We start from the raw sequence: 14,648 nt of genomic DNA on the forward strand, positions 1-14,648 counted from the left end.
AATCTTGTAAATAGTTAAGTAAATAAATAAATTGTTAAATAGATACATAAATAGATCAGCAAGGTCATCGGAAAGTGACTAGTGCTTGTAGAGTTGACATGATGTACTTAATACTCCTGAAAATATTGACAGATTGATGCCATTCATGTCACAGCAGAATGGAGAAATGAGAGTCTTTGACATGGCAGAACACGTGGATAGTGTGATACGATCAGTCAGCGAGAATCATTTCCATGTTGAACAGGTCTCATTTCTCGCTCCTTCATCTTTTCTGCAAGGCTGTTGATGAATAATACAAGGATCTCATGATTTCTGCTCTGACGATCTCCCAGGCACAAGGGCTGTATTTCTTCTCTTGCAGGTAGAGGGAGAGTCTTTGGAAGTAGTTCCTCAGGATGGAGTCCTCGTTCGTGAGGGGAGCCTCTCCCTCCCCCACCTCCTGCACGACACAGGCTTCCAGGCGGGTCAGCTGCCGATCAAGTCCCGTGCAGAATTCCTCCAGGAGGGTGGTGTTCCAAGCAGCAGACGAGGACGCCTCTGTGCAGAAGAAGTGGAAGATCTTCTGGTTCGTCGCGTGCACCACAGAGAGGGCTTGGGCCTTGTGGGACTGCTCTCCACCAAACACGTCCTGGGGGAAGGCGAAGTCATTTCTGTCCTTCTGGCAGGAGCTGGCAGGGAGTCTCCTCATTTGTCCCAGGAGCGTCAAGGCCCTCCTGTTCAGCAGGCCGTGGGTCTGAGGCAGGTCACAGCCCAGAGAGCAGATGGAGTTGCAGCCCAGCGCCACCAGGGCCACCAAGAAAGAAGAGGGCAGCGCCATTGGGGATCTTGCAGATGCTGTTGGCCTGGCTGGGGTGGGCGACTCTGTGACCCGTGGCTCTAGGTTCTCTGAACATCTTCCCTTGTGCGCACCTCCTAAATGGGAACACATGAATACCATTTTCTGAATCTCCTCTTACTTCCTACTTTTGTTTTCTGGTTTTCATTTTACATTCTCCAAATGGGTTTAGAGCAGTGCTTCTCAACCGTTTTATTTAATTATTGCCCCCTTTCCCCTGACCCCTGAGCCCTTTTAGATTTTTTTTGCTAATTGAACCCCTCATGAAATTTTAATGACACAGTTATACTCTATATCTATTTACGTACTCTCTCTCTCTCTATCCTTTATACATAGAAAAAGAGAGTGCCAAACTTCTTTTTTTATCCAAGGCAGGGTTAAAATTGATAAAAATTTTAAGCTAAAAGTAAATTTAAAGTTATTACCATTTTATTTATCTCTATAGCTAAGTTTGCAGAGCAAATTTTAACATATTTACGTGTATAAATAGTAATGTATTAAGTTACATATTCAAATTAAAAATTATACAAAGACATAATAATAATATACATGTAATGATATACTTAAAACGATTTTCAGAACTTCTAAAAACAATTGAAAAATTACAGTATTGTCTTAACATGTATTTTTAGGTCTTAACTTTTAATTTTGCTTCATATCAAAAAACAATTTTTAATTTCACTAGCAGCTAGATATTCATCAAGATATTCTCCACATCGATTTCTTTTCAGCAATTGACATAATTATAAATGAGTTGAATAACTTTAGTAGAATTAAATGATCAAATAGAAACTACTCGCATTTAGTTTTAGAGCCCAGTTCACGCTAAGGCTCCAACGTAAGCACCGTGGCGTCTTCTAACTAAGGGAAGCCCACCTCTCACAACACAGCTTTGAAATCTAGCAAATGATGGAGGGAGAGTCCTCTGGTGATCCATCTACTGGACGTAAGTTTTATTGCTCTTAACATGCATACATTTTGTATAACGTCCATGAACTCAACATCAATACTTCACATAAGATACCCAAGAAACACCGAGAAGATACAAGGTGATGAGATTATAAATCCTAAGGAATAAGATTTGGTTGAATAGGGTTGATTTGAAGAGGAACGAACCATTGTAATACGTAAGATTTGTTCACTCCCCAAGAGCTAATTTTTGCACCGTTTGTAATGATATGGCCTACGAAAATAGGCAAGTAAGAAAACGTATTCGCAGGTGCCTGGGTGGCTCAGTTGGTTAAGCGTCTGACTCTTGGTTTCAGCGCAGGTCATGATCTCACATTTTGTGAGTTTGAGCCCCTCGTCGGGCTCTGCGCTGACAGTGCAGAGCCTGCTTGGGACTCTGTCTTTCTCCCTGTCTCTCTATTCCTCTCCGCTTGTGCTCCCTCTCTCTCTCAAAAGAGATAATCTTAAAAAACATACATATTCAATTTGAATTTTCTTTTATATTTGCATTTAATTTCAAATTTCCCAGAGGACTTTCAGAAGTCCCAAACCAGATCTATTCTTAAAAGAAAAGAAAAGAAAAGAAAAGAAAAGAAAAGAAAGTTGTTTGTCCTAAATTCAGAAGTTTGTAAATATTGATTATTATCATGTGAAGAACTTTCTCTTTGCTCCCATCCTTAACTCTTTGGATTTTGCATAGGAAGTTACCTGGCCTAAGCCCTCCATAGACCAACTCTTTAAATGGAAGCTGTGTACCCATCTTGGACACACCAGAGTCACGGACTCTGTTACATTCACTCTGTTGTCCTCAGCACCGGGCCCTGAATACTGGCTCAGTAAGTCACTTTTACTGCAGGCGTCTCACTGATTTTCTCCTCCTACCAGAAGGCATTCGTGAATGACCATGCTAGTTTGCTTCATCAGGGCCATAGGTGCTGAGCAAGATTGTAGAGACAATGGCTGAAATTTCTGCTCTAGTCTCCTGCTACCCACATGGCCTACTGAGATTATTGCTGAAGCCACTGGGATTTTATTTGCTTTCCTGCACACAGGGCTCTGGGACTCAGGCTGCTAAAACAGCACTATTTTCAGCCTTTGCCCAGCACGAGGAAGAACCCCCAGGTGTGGCCTCATCTCAAATCGCCCCTCAACGTGGTCATCACAGAAAGCTAACCAGCCTGGCGTCCTGCACAGCACAACACATCGAAACTCCAACTCTCCCGGACCCCAGAGCTCACAGTCACCTGACCGTTGATCCCCGGACTTGGTGGTCCGAAGCGCCCACGATCAAGCCTTCACCCTGAGCTTCTCTGGAGACAACTCAGAAAGAACGTGAACCATTAGCTGCAGGCTCCTATCTCCGTCTATTTCTGTGGGAGAGTAGGCTCCGTTTCAGTTTGATATGTAGAATTCGGGGAGGGCGGGGGTGGGTAATAATCAGAGCTTCCCTTCCCGTCAGAAAGCAAGGCTCTGGCTTCCTAATTCTAGGCGCCCTGTCCTTGCCTGCCAACCTGCCTCCTCACTCTTGTCACTCGGCACGGCTGTGTTCTATCTTCTAAATGGCGGGCATGGAGCCTTTAAGGAGCCGCTATGGTCAGACTGTTTGGATGTTATCTGTTGAAGTCCTAACTCCAAAGTGATGGTATTAGGTGGTGGGGCCTTTGGAAGGTAGTGCGAGAACAAGAGTATAGCCCTCATGATGGAATTGGGGCCTTTATAAGAGACACCCCACTCTTGGATTTCCAGCCTGTAGAGCTGTGACCAATAAATTACTGCTTTTTTAAAAAAATTTTTTAATATTTGTATTTTGAGAGAGAAAGAGACACAGACAGGGGTGAGTGGGAGAGAGACTGAGAGAGAGGGAGACACAGAATCTGAAGCAGGCTCCAGGCTCTGAGCTGTCAGCGCAGAGCCCGACGCGGGGCTCAAACTCACAAACCACGAGATCACGACCTGAGCCAAAGTCGGACGCCCAACTGGCTCAGCCACCCAAGCGCCCCAATAAATTACTGCTTTTTACAAGCTACCCAGGGTATGCTATTTTTTTAAGGCAGCCCAAACAGATTGAGCCCTGACCTGCTCTGTTTTCTCCTTAGAATACCTCCCTCCAGGGGTCTGTAAAATACTTAAGGGGAGACACATCATCTTAGCCGGCTGTTTTTCTAGGCACCCAGTCTGGCCCACATCATTTCCAGAGCACAATCAATATTCATGAGGAAAACAAGCATGGTAATTAAGGGAGAAAGAATATTACCAACAGAGGCTACAGAGATATGAATCTTGTGATTTGCAAGGACAATAGATCTGAAGATCCTATATGAATTCCTCACGGTCCTACAGGGAACTTATAATGGAATAGCCTGTGAGGCATTTAAAAACAAAACAATACAAGAAGAAGAAGAAGAAGAAGAAGAAGAAGAGAAGAATGAAAGAAATAAAAGAAAGAAAGAAAGAAAGAAAGAAAGAAAGAAAGAAAGAAAGAGAAATAAACATTTCTGTGTGTGGAAATTTCCTTCAAGTTTGTATTTTCAGTATTTAGAATATTAAGACAAGAATCACGGGCCTGGTCATCAATAGAAGACCCACTCTCCTCTTTTATTTCAGGGAGCCTCAAGTACCCGCAAGGAGCTACCTCATCATACTTTGCTAACCTCCCTCACATAATGATAACTGAATTTTACAAAGTGTTCCAAGACCTCATCTCCACCCTTATGGCCACTTTCCAACATCGGCCTCTGGCAATCGATTGCAATGCTTCTTTCAGTGGATCAATGACGCTGTCAAGTCCAAAGAGTGACATCCATTGGACTGAATCTCCCCCCGGTTTAAACTGTGGAGTCAGACTTTGGGTCAGTCGTTTTGAGCTTTTCAAGGAAAAGTGTGCTGCCAACATACTGGCTATTGTTCCCCTTGAGAAAAGCATCAGTACAGGGGTGCCTTAGTGGCTCAGTCGGTTAAGCGGCTGACTTCGGCTCAGGGCATGATCTCGCAGTCCGTGAGTTCGAGCCCCGCATCAGGCTCTGTGCTGACAGCTCGGAGCCTGGAGCCTGTTTTAGATTCTGTGTCTCCTTGTCTCTGACCCTCCCCCATTCGTGCTCTGTCTCTCTCTGTCTCAAAAATAAGTAAACGTAAAGAAAAAAAAAAAAGCATCAGTACAAATAATGTAACAGTGAAAACTCACTTTCACTGAACTCCTCTCTTCCACAGTCACCAGAGTAGAGTCTGTTTCCCAGTGGACGCACTTGATATTGACACTTAGGCAGCCCATGAGAATACATTCGGACCAGACAAATGGTGGTGGAAGTGATACTGTCCTGTGGGGTCTAGCCTTGACCCTTGAAAACCTCCCATGTGATCTTCCATATTGTTTCCCTTTACAACTAACTGGAATAGACTCAAGCATCTCACACCCATTTGGAGTCCTGTGCTGAGTATGGTCAAGTCACAGAATGGAAGGGCCTCGTGTCCTTGAGTCACTGTTTGAAGATGAGCCAACCAGAAGAGACATCTGAGCTGGAACTCCTGCACGGTTCTCTTCTAGTTTTCTATAGATCTGGTACAACAGCTGGCATTCACTTACTGACAAATGTCTTTCAGAAAATACTATCCCCAAACACCTCTCCACTTAAAATTTGGACTTTACATTTTGGAAATCGCAAATACGCCCCGAACCTTGATCAGATTTTAAAATTACATCACAAGATCATTTACTTACGGAAATAGATCATGTTCTTCTCCTAAACATGTCTTCTTTACTTTTTTTTTTTTTTTAAGTTCATGATTTTGGAGACCCTAGGTGGCTCAGTGGATGAAGCCTCCCACTCTTGGTCTCAGCTCAGGTCATGGTATCAGACTTGACTTCCAGGTCCCCCTCTGGCTCCGTGTGGGCAGGGCAGAGCTTACCTGAGATTCTCTCTCTCTCCTATTCTCTCTGCCCCTCCCCTGCTCCCGCTGTCTCTGTCTCTCTCAAAATAAATAAATAAACTTAATTTTTTTTTAAGTTCACGGTTTCGGTTTCAGATATTTCTCACCTGCTACCCAGGTAGAGCGACTGTGTGTCTTTTCCTTCATATACTGATGGATGCTTTAGAAGCACTTCTAGGCCACAATTCCCAAACACGGGCCGGGTTGTCTTCTTCCGGGGGCTCCAGGTGTTCCAGGCTGCGATCCAGGCTAGACAGGAGGGTAAGGAGGTGGGCGTCGCCCCTAGCAGCGTGGCTGTGGTCTGTGCTGAAGAGGCTGAGATCTGCTGGAGCATCTGATGGTGGAAACAGGTGGTTTGTGCCTTCTGCACTTGGGCGATACAGCCTCCTTCCCAAGGAAGTCTGAAACAGGAGGTTCTGTCATTCAGGCATGTGTGAGAGGGGCTCCTTTTCAACTGTCTCAAAAGTAGGAGGATGTCCCTGTTTCCTGGGCTCTGGAGCCAAGGCAGGTCTCCAGCAAGGGAGCGGGCAGGGATGCTGCAGAGCGCGGCTAACCACAGATCTGGGCCATTGACGATTTCGGTGGTTCTCCAGGCGGCCGGCAGGTGGCGCTCGGCCGTCCTTTTCGGAAGTGGCTTTAGGGCAAAGAAGCTGTGACTTTGAAACAGAAAGGGGAGCGTCGGGGCAGCTTCTGGGCAGCTTCGGGGGACTCCAGGCTGAGCCCTTCCAAGAGCGCCAGGGCAAAGCGAGGGCTGAGGCGCTCTGGGCGCCAACTGTGTGCTGCTTTTATAGTCCCCGCAAAGCCCTGCTTCTCCCCGCCCTTAGCGCCTGGCGGGCACCTCCTCCGTGCTTCCTCCGCCAGGAACATCCTCCACGCGGAGGGAGGCGTGGACCTTGAGTTTTCTGGGCTCCCTGTGTCCCGAACTCTCCTTTTGCGCCGAGAGTGCAGCCGGGCCATTTTTTCCAACAATCGTTTCCTAAACGACCTGGAGGCTCCGAACCCACGTGAGCGCGTTGAATCGCCCTGTCAGCCTAGGGTAGCGTGTGAGCCTGAGGCCGCGGCCGGCCGAGACCGGCTGGGACAGGATTGGGGGGTAAGAGGGAACAGAGGACAGGGCCCGAAGGCAGGAAGATGGGAGGGTGGGAGGAGGGGGCAATGGAGCGATGGAATGAGCGGACAGTGGGACGTTAGCGCGATGGGACGACGGGGTGATCAGGCGTCGGAATCAAGGGACGACGGGACTGTGGGACTATGGGACGATGGGACGATGGGGCGTTGGGACGATGGGCGTTGGGACGATGGGACGATGGGCGATGGACCGAAGGAACGATGGGCGATGGGGCGATGGGGCGATGGGACGATGGGACGATGGGCGATGGGGCGATGGGACGATGGGCGATGGGGCGATGGGACGATGGGACGATGGCGATGGGGCTTTGGGACGATGGGGCAATGGGACGATGGGACGATGGGGCGATGGGACGATGGGACGATGGCGATGGGGCTTTGGGACGATGGGGCGATGGGACGATGGGGCAATGGAAACTTGGGACGATGGGACGATGGGCAATGGGCGATGGGGCTTTGGGACGATGGGACGATGGGAGGATGGGACGATGGGAAGATGGGACGATGGGCGTTGGGACGATGGGACGATGGGCGATGGACCGAAGGAACGATGGGCGATGGGGCGATGGGACGATGGGCGATGGCGATGGGGCTTTGGGACGATGGGGCGATGGGACGATGGGGCGATGGGACGATGGGACGATGGGGCAATGGAAACTTGGGACGATGGGCAATGGGCGATGGGGCTTTGGGACGATGGGAGGATGGGACGATGGGAAGATGGGACGAAGGGATGATGGGGCGATGGGGCGATGGGACGGTGGAGCGATGGGACGGTGCGGCGGTGGGGCGATGGGAACATGGGACGATGGGACGATCGGACGATGGGCGATGGCGATGGGGCTTTGGGACGATGGGGCGATGGGACGATGGGACGATGGAAAGTTGGGACGATGGGATGATGGGCGATGGGGCTTTGGGACGATGGGATGATGGGAGGATGGGACGATGGGGCTATGGAGCGATGGGACGATGGGACGGTGGAGCGATGGAGCGGTGGGGTGATGGGACGGTGGGGCGATGGGACGATGGGCGATGGGACGGTGGGACGGTGCGGCGATGGGGCGGTGGGAACATGGGACGATGGGACGATCGGACGATCGGACGATGGGCGATGGCGATGGGGCTTTGGGACGATGGGGCGATGGAACGATGTGACGATGGGACGATGGGGCGATGGGACGATGGGACGGTGGAGCGATGGGGAGATGGGACGGTGCGGCGGTGGGGCGATGGGAACATGGGACGATGGGGTGATGGGACGGTGGAGCGATGGGGCGGTGGGGCGATGGGACGGTGGGACGATGGGACGGTGCGGCGGTGGGGCGATGGGAACATGGGGCGATGGGACGATCGGACGATGGGCGATGGCGATGGGGCTTTGGGACGATGGGACGATGGGGCGATGGAACGATGTGATGATGGGGCGATGGGACGATGGGGCGATGGAAAGTTGGGACGATGGGCAATGGGCGATGGGGCTTTGGGACGATGGGACGATGGGGCGATGGAGCGATGGGACTATGGGACGGTGGAGTGATGGGGCGATGGGACGGTGGAGCGATGGGGCGATGGGACGGAGCGGCGGTGGGGCGATGGGAACATGGGATGATGGGGCGGTGGGACGGTGCGGCGGTGGGGCGATGGGAACATGGGACGATGGGACGGTGGAGCGATGGGGCGGTGGGGCGATGGGACGGTGCGGCGGTGGGGCGATGGGAACATGGGACGATGGGGCGATCGGACGATGGGCGAAGGCGATGGGGCTTTGGGACGATGGGGCGATGGGGCGATGGAACGATGTGACGATGGGGCGATGGGGCGATGGGGCGATGGAAAGTTGGGACGATGGGCAATGGGCGATGGGGCTTTGGGACGATGGGCCGATGGGGCGATGGAGCGATGGGACTATGGGACGGTGGAGCGATGGGACGATGGGACGGTGGAGCGATGGGGGCGATGGGAACATGGGACGATGGGCGATGGGGCGATGGGACGGTGGAGCGATGGGGCGGTGGGGCGATGGGACGGTGCGGCGGTGGAGCGATGGGAACATGGGACGATGGGGCGATGGGACGATGGGACGATGGAAAGTTGGGACGATGGGCAATGGGCGATGGGGTTTTGGGAGGATGGGACGGTGGGAAGATGGGACGATGGGGCGATGGAGCCATGGGACGGTGGAGCGATGGGACGGTGGGACGGTGCGGCGGTGGGGCGATGGGAACATGGGACGATGGGGCGATGGAAAGTTGGGGCGATGGGCAATGGGCGATGGGGCTTTGGGACGATGGGAGGATGGGGCGATGGGACGGTGGAGGGATGGGACGATGGGACGGTGGAGCGATGGCGATGGGGCTTTGGGACGATGGGGTGATGGGGCGATGGGGCGATGGCGATGGGGCTTTGGGACGATGGGGCAATGGGACGATTGGAAGATGGTTCGAAGGGACGATGGGACGATGGGGCAATGGAGCGATGGGACGATGGGAAGGTGGAGCGATGGGGCGATGGGCCGGTGCGGCGGTGGGGCGATGGGACCATGGGGCGATGGGATGATGGGACGATGGGATGATGGGACGATGGAAAGTTGGGACGATGGGCAATGGGCGATGGGGCTTTGGGAAGATGGGAGGATAGGACGATGGGAAGATGGGACGAAGGGACGATGGGGATATGGGGCGATGGAGCGATGGGACATTGGGATGGTGGAGCGATGGGGCGGTGGGACGGCGCGGCGGTGGGGCGATGGGAACATGGGGCAATGGGACGATGGGGCGGTGGGACGATGGGGCGATGCGGCGATGGGACGCGCCTGGACCAAAGCATGGATACAGTCGTGGGAGCCAGTCGTGAGCCGCCAGCATCTGGATGCTCTCTGTGAGGAAGTCGGGCGCCCAGTAGCATTCTGCTGACTTCCAGCAACAGTGGCCAGCGTCGGAATCAAGGGACGATGGGACTGTGGGACGATGGGACGATGGGACGATGAGAGGATGGGATGATGGGAGGATGGGCGATGGGGCGATGGGAAGATGGGACTATGGGGCGATTGGACGGTGGGGCGGTGGGGCGGTGGGACGATGGGCGATGGGGCTTTGGGACGATGGGGCGACAGGGCGATGGGACGATGGGCGATGGGACGATGGGACTATGGGACGATGGGCGATGGGGCGATGGGATGGTGGGGCGATGGGACAGTGGGGCGATGGGGCGATGGGAAGATGGGGCGATGGGACTATGGGATGATGGGAGATGGGGCGGTGGGGCGATGGGAGGTGCCTGGACCAAAGCACGGATATAGTCGTGGGAGCCAGTCGCGCGCCGCCAGCATCTGGATGCTCTCTGTCAAGTCGGGCGCCCAGTAGCTTTCTGCTGACTTCTGGCAACATTGGCCAGCGTCGGAATCAAGGGACGACGGGACTGTGGGACGATTGGGTGATGGGGCGATGGGGCGATGGGACGATGAGACTATGGGGCGATGGGACTATGGGGCGATGGGGCGATGGGACTATGGGGCGATGGGGCGATGGGCGATGGGACGCTCCTGGACCAAAGCGCTGATACAGTCGTGGGAGCCAGTCGCGCGCGCCGCCAGCATCTGGATGCTCTTTGTGAGGAAGTGTGGCGCCCACTAGCGTTCTGCTGACTTCTAGCAACATTGGCCACCCGGAAGTCGGTGCGCAGGCGTGAACAGATGGCACTTTGCAAAGGAGGAATTGAGAATCTCGCACAGCACTGTCGTCCACTGGGTCACCATGACGTATTTGATAGTAAATATTACATTAAAATATTAGACATAAGATATTAAACATTCTCATATTAAGATATCCAACCGCTATTTTCGTGAACTTTTTGCAGTGGGATTGAATGCATATTTACCGCAAAACCACAATTGAATAGAACTTTACTCTTCCACCATTGATGGAAACAAACTCAATAATATAGTGGAGATTACTTCTTCTTTTCAGTTGGTAGAACTGTACGTTTGACAATTTCTTGTGTCTCCTTGACAAACTTCATGTCATTTTCATTTAACTCCTGGTTAATGAAACATCTCTCCCAGTATTCCAACTTGACTCTATGGTTAAAGAGGAAGGGTGGTGTTGTGCACAAGCATTCAGCACATTTAGCAGGTGAGATCTTTGTATTTTCTTTGGCAAGAAATTCCTAGACTGAATGGAATTTGCCAAAATTTCATAGGCACTGTGGCTCCTTTGAAGACTCAGGAACTTGCATGTGCAAGGTCAGTTCTCCTCTGTATTGAACATGTTGATATTTTGTACCTCATGGATGTTCTGCATTAACTTACATTTTAAAGTATTGCATTAAGGTATTTATCTTGATTACTTAGATTTGGTGCCTCTTTAAATTTAGTACTTGAAGGAAGTACTCACCTACTTTACCCAAATACTGACCCAAGAAATAGCTTTTGAATTCGGGCTGTGAATTTCAATGGCTGAAAATCTAGGAATGTCCCATTTCTCATCACCCTCTCCTTCATAATTTTTAAAACTGGTTTCCTCGTTTCTACAAATTGTGTCTTCTCCACTGTGCCTTCAAACTATCACCAGAAGTGGTCTGAAGGTGAGTGAGCCTGAGGGAAGGAGCTCTGACCGCTTTATACTATTCACAGAGCAGCCATTTCTGTCAGACAACTTTCAAGAGGCTGGTTCCCTGCAAAGACCTTCTTTGCGCTGTGAGAGCTCTCTCTTTTATGTTCCAGGTACTGACCCCAGAGGGGAAACTTGGGCTCTGCTCCTTCACAGTCCTGCAGACACTGCCCTCTCCAGGAGTGTCCGGGGGGTGGGGGGTAGGAGGGGCCCCATGCACACCCCTGAGGGTGTGAAGGGAGATGCACTGAAAGCTTGAGCTGGTTTGGCTGAGTGTGGACTCTACCCAGCATTGGATGTCCTACTAGCCCTGCAGGCAGCGACCATTTACTGCGGTCAGGTGGACTCTCATCTGCGATCAGCCTAAAATTTGCAAACTTTATCTCATTTAGTCTTTACACTTTCCTGTGTGACCACTACTAATGTCTCCACTTCTTTTTGAGGAGGAGATGAAAATCCGGTGTCATTTATCCTTCGGAGCCACAGGTGTCTTCAAAAGTGGGGCTTTCTGCCGCCCTCCAGTCCCTCCTCTTCCTCAGCTCTTAGTACGTGCCCTTAGCTGCACTGACTGTGCTGGTGCCTCATTAATCTGAACCATGTCTTTAATGTCTGCCTTCCTTGTTCCCTGGAGGGCAGTCACCATCCCTGTCTTGCCTTCTGTGAGTCCACATGGCCACACACTGCCTCCCGCGTGTTGTGCAGGCGGCACCTTCTGGGGGACAGGATGCAGAGAACTCTGTGAGTTAACCCTTGAAGTTCACCTTTATGCCTCTATTATCTTCAGACTGTGTCAGAATATATGAGCCATGTCTCCTGTAAAGAAATAGGGGAGAATTCAAACTTAATGGAGAGCCCCTTACAAGGGAAATGCAGAGGGTTGGGGCAAGTTGTCTTCGAGTGCATTGGGAGAAGTGGAAGAATGGTACCTGGATCAAACCACTGAGCATTCTTTTTAGAATTGAAAAAGAGACATGGATGGAGAGTCGGGTTTTTACTTCAACCTGGGGTCTCGTTTAGGTGAACGTATCCTGTTGGACTGAGACTTCTATGATGTCCATGAGTGTGTTTGATCTGCAGCGTCAAAATACAAAGGAAGTGTTGAGGTCATGACGTTGTCTGAAGCCCCGACAAAAAGTGGAAAGAAGATCGGGATAAGGACCGAGGCGGCAGTCCCGGCCTAATGAAGAACCTCATGTGCAAGGTGTTCAGGGCAGCTGGGTAAAGTCTCCCCCGGGTGGACTTGTGCATCATCACGCCCGCCTGGGGCCTGCCAGCCTCTTCATGATGACACTGGAGACGATGCTCTCCAGCTCTGTCAGCACCCTCCGTGGCGACCTGGCCCAGAACCGTGGCCTGCCCACGCTGGAGACCGTCACAGTTCTGCAGTATGTGGGGAGGATCGTCCTTGCTGTCGTGCCTGAAGGACTGAGAACATTTTCAGGTTTCCCCAGAAGCAGGTGCGTGGCAGCCGGTTCCAAAGAGCGCAGGCCACCTCTGTCTTCAGGAGATGATGATCCAACTTCACGACGATCCAGCACGAACCGCTGAAAGTGCTCACTGGACTCGATGAGAAGGTGGACGACCCGGTGACCAGTTCGGTGCAGGAGATGGGGAAGGAAAAGACCCTCCCGAGCAACGAGGATGCCAGCCTGCCTGTGCGGAGCTGGTTGCAAAGAATCAGTCTTCTCTGGCAAGAAAGTACATAGCTGCCCTTCCCGGGACGTTGTCAGACTGGAAATTCAGAAGTGGAAATCAAGAAGTGCTTTCCCTGTATTAATAAGCTCATCAGAAAACCCGGGAGGTTGGAGAGGAGACTCGGACTCAACCTTCCACAACTGAGCTTGGGAGTTAAGATGGCAGAGGGTGACCCTTAGCTTGTCTAGTCCCTCAAACACAGCTAGATAGTTATTACATCATTCTGAACACCAAAGAAATCAACTGGAGGTCTGAATGACAAAAACTGCAAGACTCCATATAGAAAAGGGACCACCTTTTGGAAGGCAGGAGGGGAGGAGGCTTTACTGGGAGAGCTATTGCCCTGGGCCTGGCCGGTGGGGAGGGAGCTGGCTTAAGGAGGCTATCGCCAAGTAGTATAAGCAAAATCCGACCTTTTAGCAGTCCACTACCTTGGGGGAAGAACATGGCTTACAGGTACTCAAGCGGTGAATAGGGGCAGAATCCCAGGAGTGACAGCATGGTCTCAGGATCCCTTGCTTCGCAGGAAACGGGGTCTCGCCAACCATCCACAATTGAGTCTCATCAACGCCTAAGTGGCTTCCACTTGTGAATAGTCACCCAATTCAAAGATGTGTTTTCTTCCTTCAGCTGTAAACTGTGTTCAGTCATTTTTGACAGTTTCATTTTTTCAATAATATGGGGACTCTACTTTGGAATGGATAGACGCTACACTTTTACATGTTTAAGAATTATAATTTATGCATTTATCCACAGCAAGTGTTGTATTTACAAAATGTACTTGTCATATTATTGTATGACCGGTTTTGTCTTCTGTGTTCATTTGCTTCAGGGATATGAAATCTAGCTGCAACGTTACGTCTTACTCATAATGAGATCCAAGTGTGCTTAAATGCTTAAGGTGTCTTTAAATCCAAAGGGAACATAAACAGTTTGACTCATTTCATGGACTCATAAAGAAATATTTTGAAGTATCTCAGTAATTCACTTGTGTTGGTGATTGTGTTGGGAAATAAAACAAAAATATCATTTTCTTTAGTGAAACACTGTGGCAGAGAAGGCTAGCCATAAGGAGTAAGTAATTACATAGGAATCCTTTCTACAATGATGAAGGAGGTGCAGTGGACACTCTGACAGATTATAGCAGCTGGAGCTGGTCCACTGGACTTAAAAGTTTCTTGGAGTGGGGCGCCTGGGTGGCGCAGTCGGTTAAGCGTCCGACTTCAGCCAGGTCACGATCTCGCGGTCCGTGAGTTCGAGCCCCGCGTCGGGCTCTGGGCTGATGGCTCAGAGCCTGGAGCCTGTTTCCGATTCTGTGTCTCCCTCTCTCTCTGCCCCTCCCCCGTTCATGCTCTGTCTGTCTCTGTCCCAAAAATAAATAAACGTTGAAAAAAAAAATTTTAAAGTTTCTTGGAGAAATCACGTCTAATGATTGTTGATTCCATTTCAGCGATTGCATGAACTAGACACCAAAGTGAAAGATATTACAGAATCTTGGAATTTCACTT

At 50.9% G+C, this 14,648-nt stretch overlaps 2 protein-coding genes across 2 annotated transcripts; both read right to left on the minus strand.

Moving 5' to 3' along the window:
- Positions 1-262: 262 nt before the first annotated feature.
- Positions 263-928, minus strand: LOC124525706 (interferon alpha-like). Its single transcript, XM_047098271.1, has one exon. The coding sequence runs from the start codon at positions 926-928 to the stop codon at positions 263-265; it is 666 nt and encodes a 221-aa protein (XP_046954227.1).
- Positions 929-6,956: 6,028 nt separating this feature from the next.
- On the minus strand, positions 6,957-9,593 carry LOC124524278 (proline-rich extensin-like protein EPR1). Its single transcript, XM_047096453.1, has one exon. It carries the CDS (start codon positions 9,591-9,593, stop codon positions 6,957-6,959), a length of 2,637 nt encoding a protein of 878 aa, XP_046952409.1.
- Positions 9,594-14,648: the final 5,055 nt, after the last annotated feature.

Source organism: Lynx rufus, unplaced genomic scaffold (genome assembly GCF_022079265.1).
Source record: "Lynx rufus isolate CCGP_SWC_20201006 ecotype Redwood Valley unplaced genomic scaffold, mLynRuf1.p SCAF_10, whole genome shotgun sequence".
Lineage (NCBI taxonomy): Eukaryota > Metazoa > Chordata > Mammalia > Carnivora > Felidae > Lynx > Lynx rufus.

What these genes read in the sequence shown, in the direction of transcription:
- LOC124525706 (XM_047098271.1), bottom strand. Translation starts at nt 928, where the DNA reads ATGTGTTCCCATTTAGGAGGTGCGCACAAGGGAAGATGTTCAGAGAAC.
- LOC124524278 (XM_047096453.1), bottom strand. Translation starts at nt 9,593, where the DNA reads ATGTTCCCATCGCCCCACCGCCGCGCCGTCCCACCGCCCCATCGCTCC.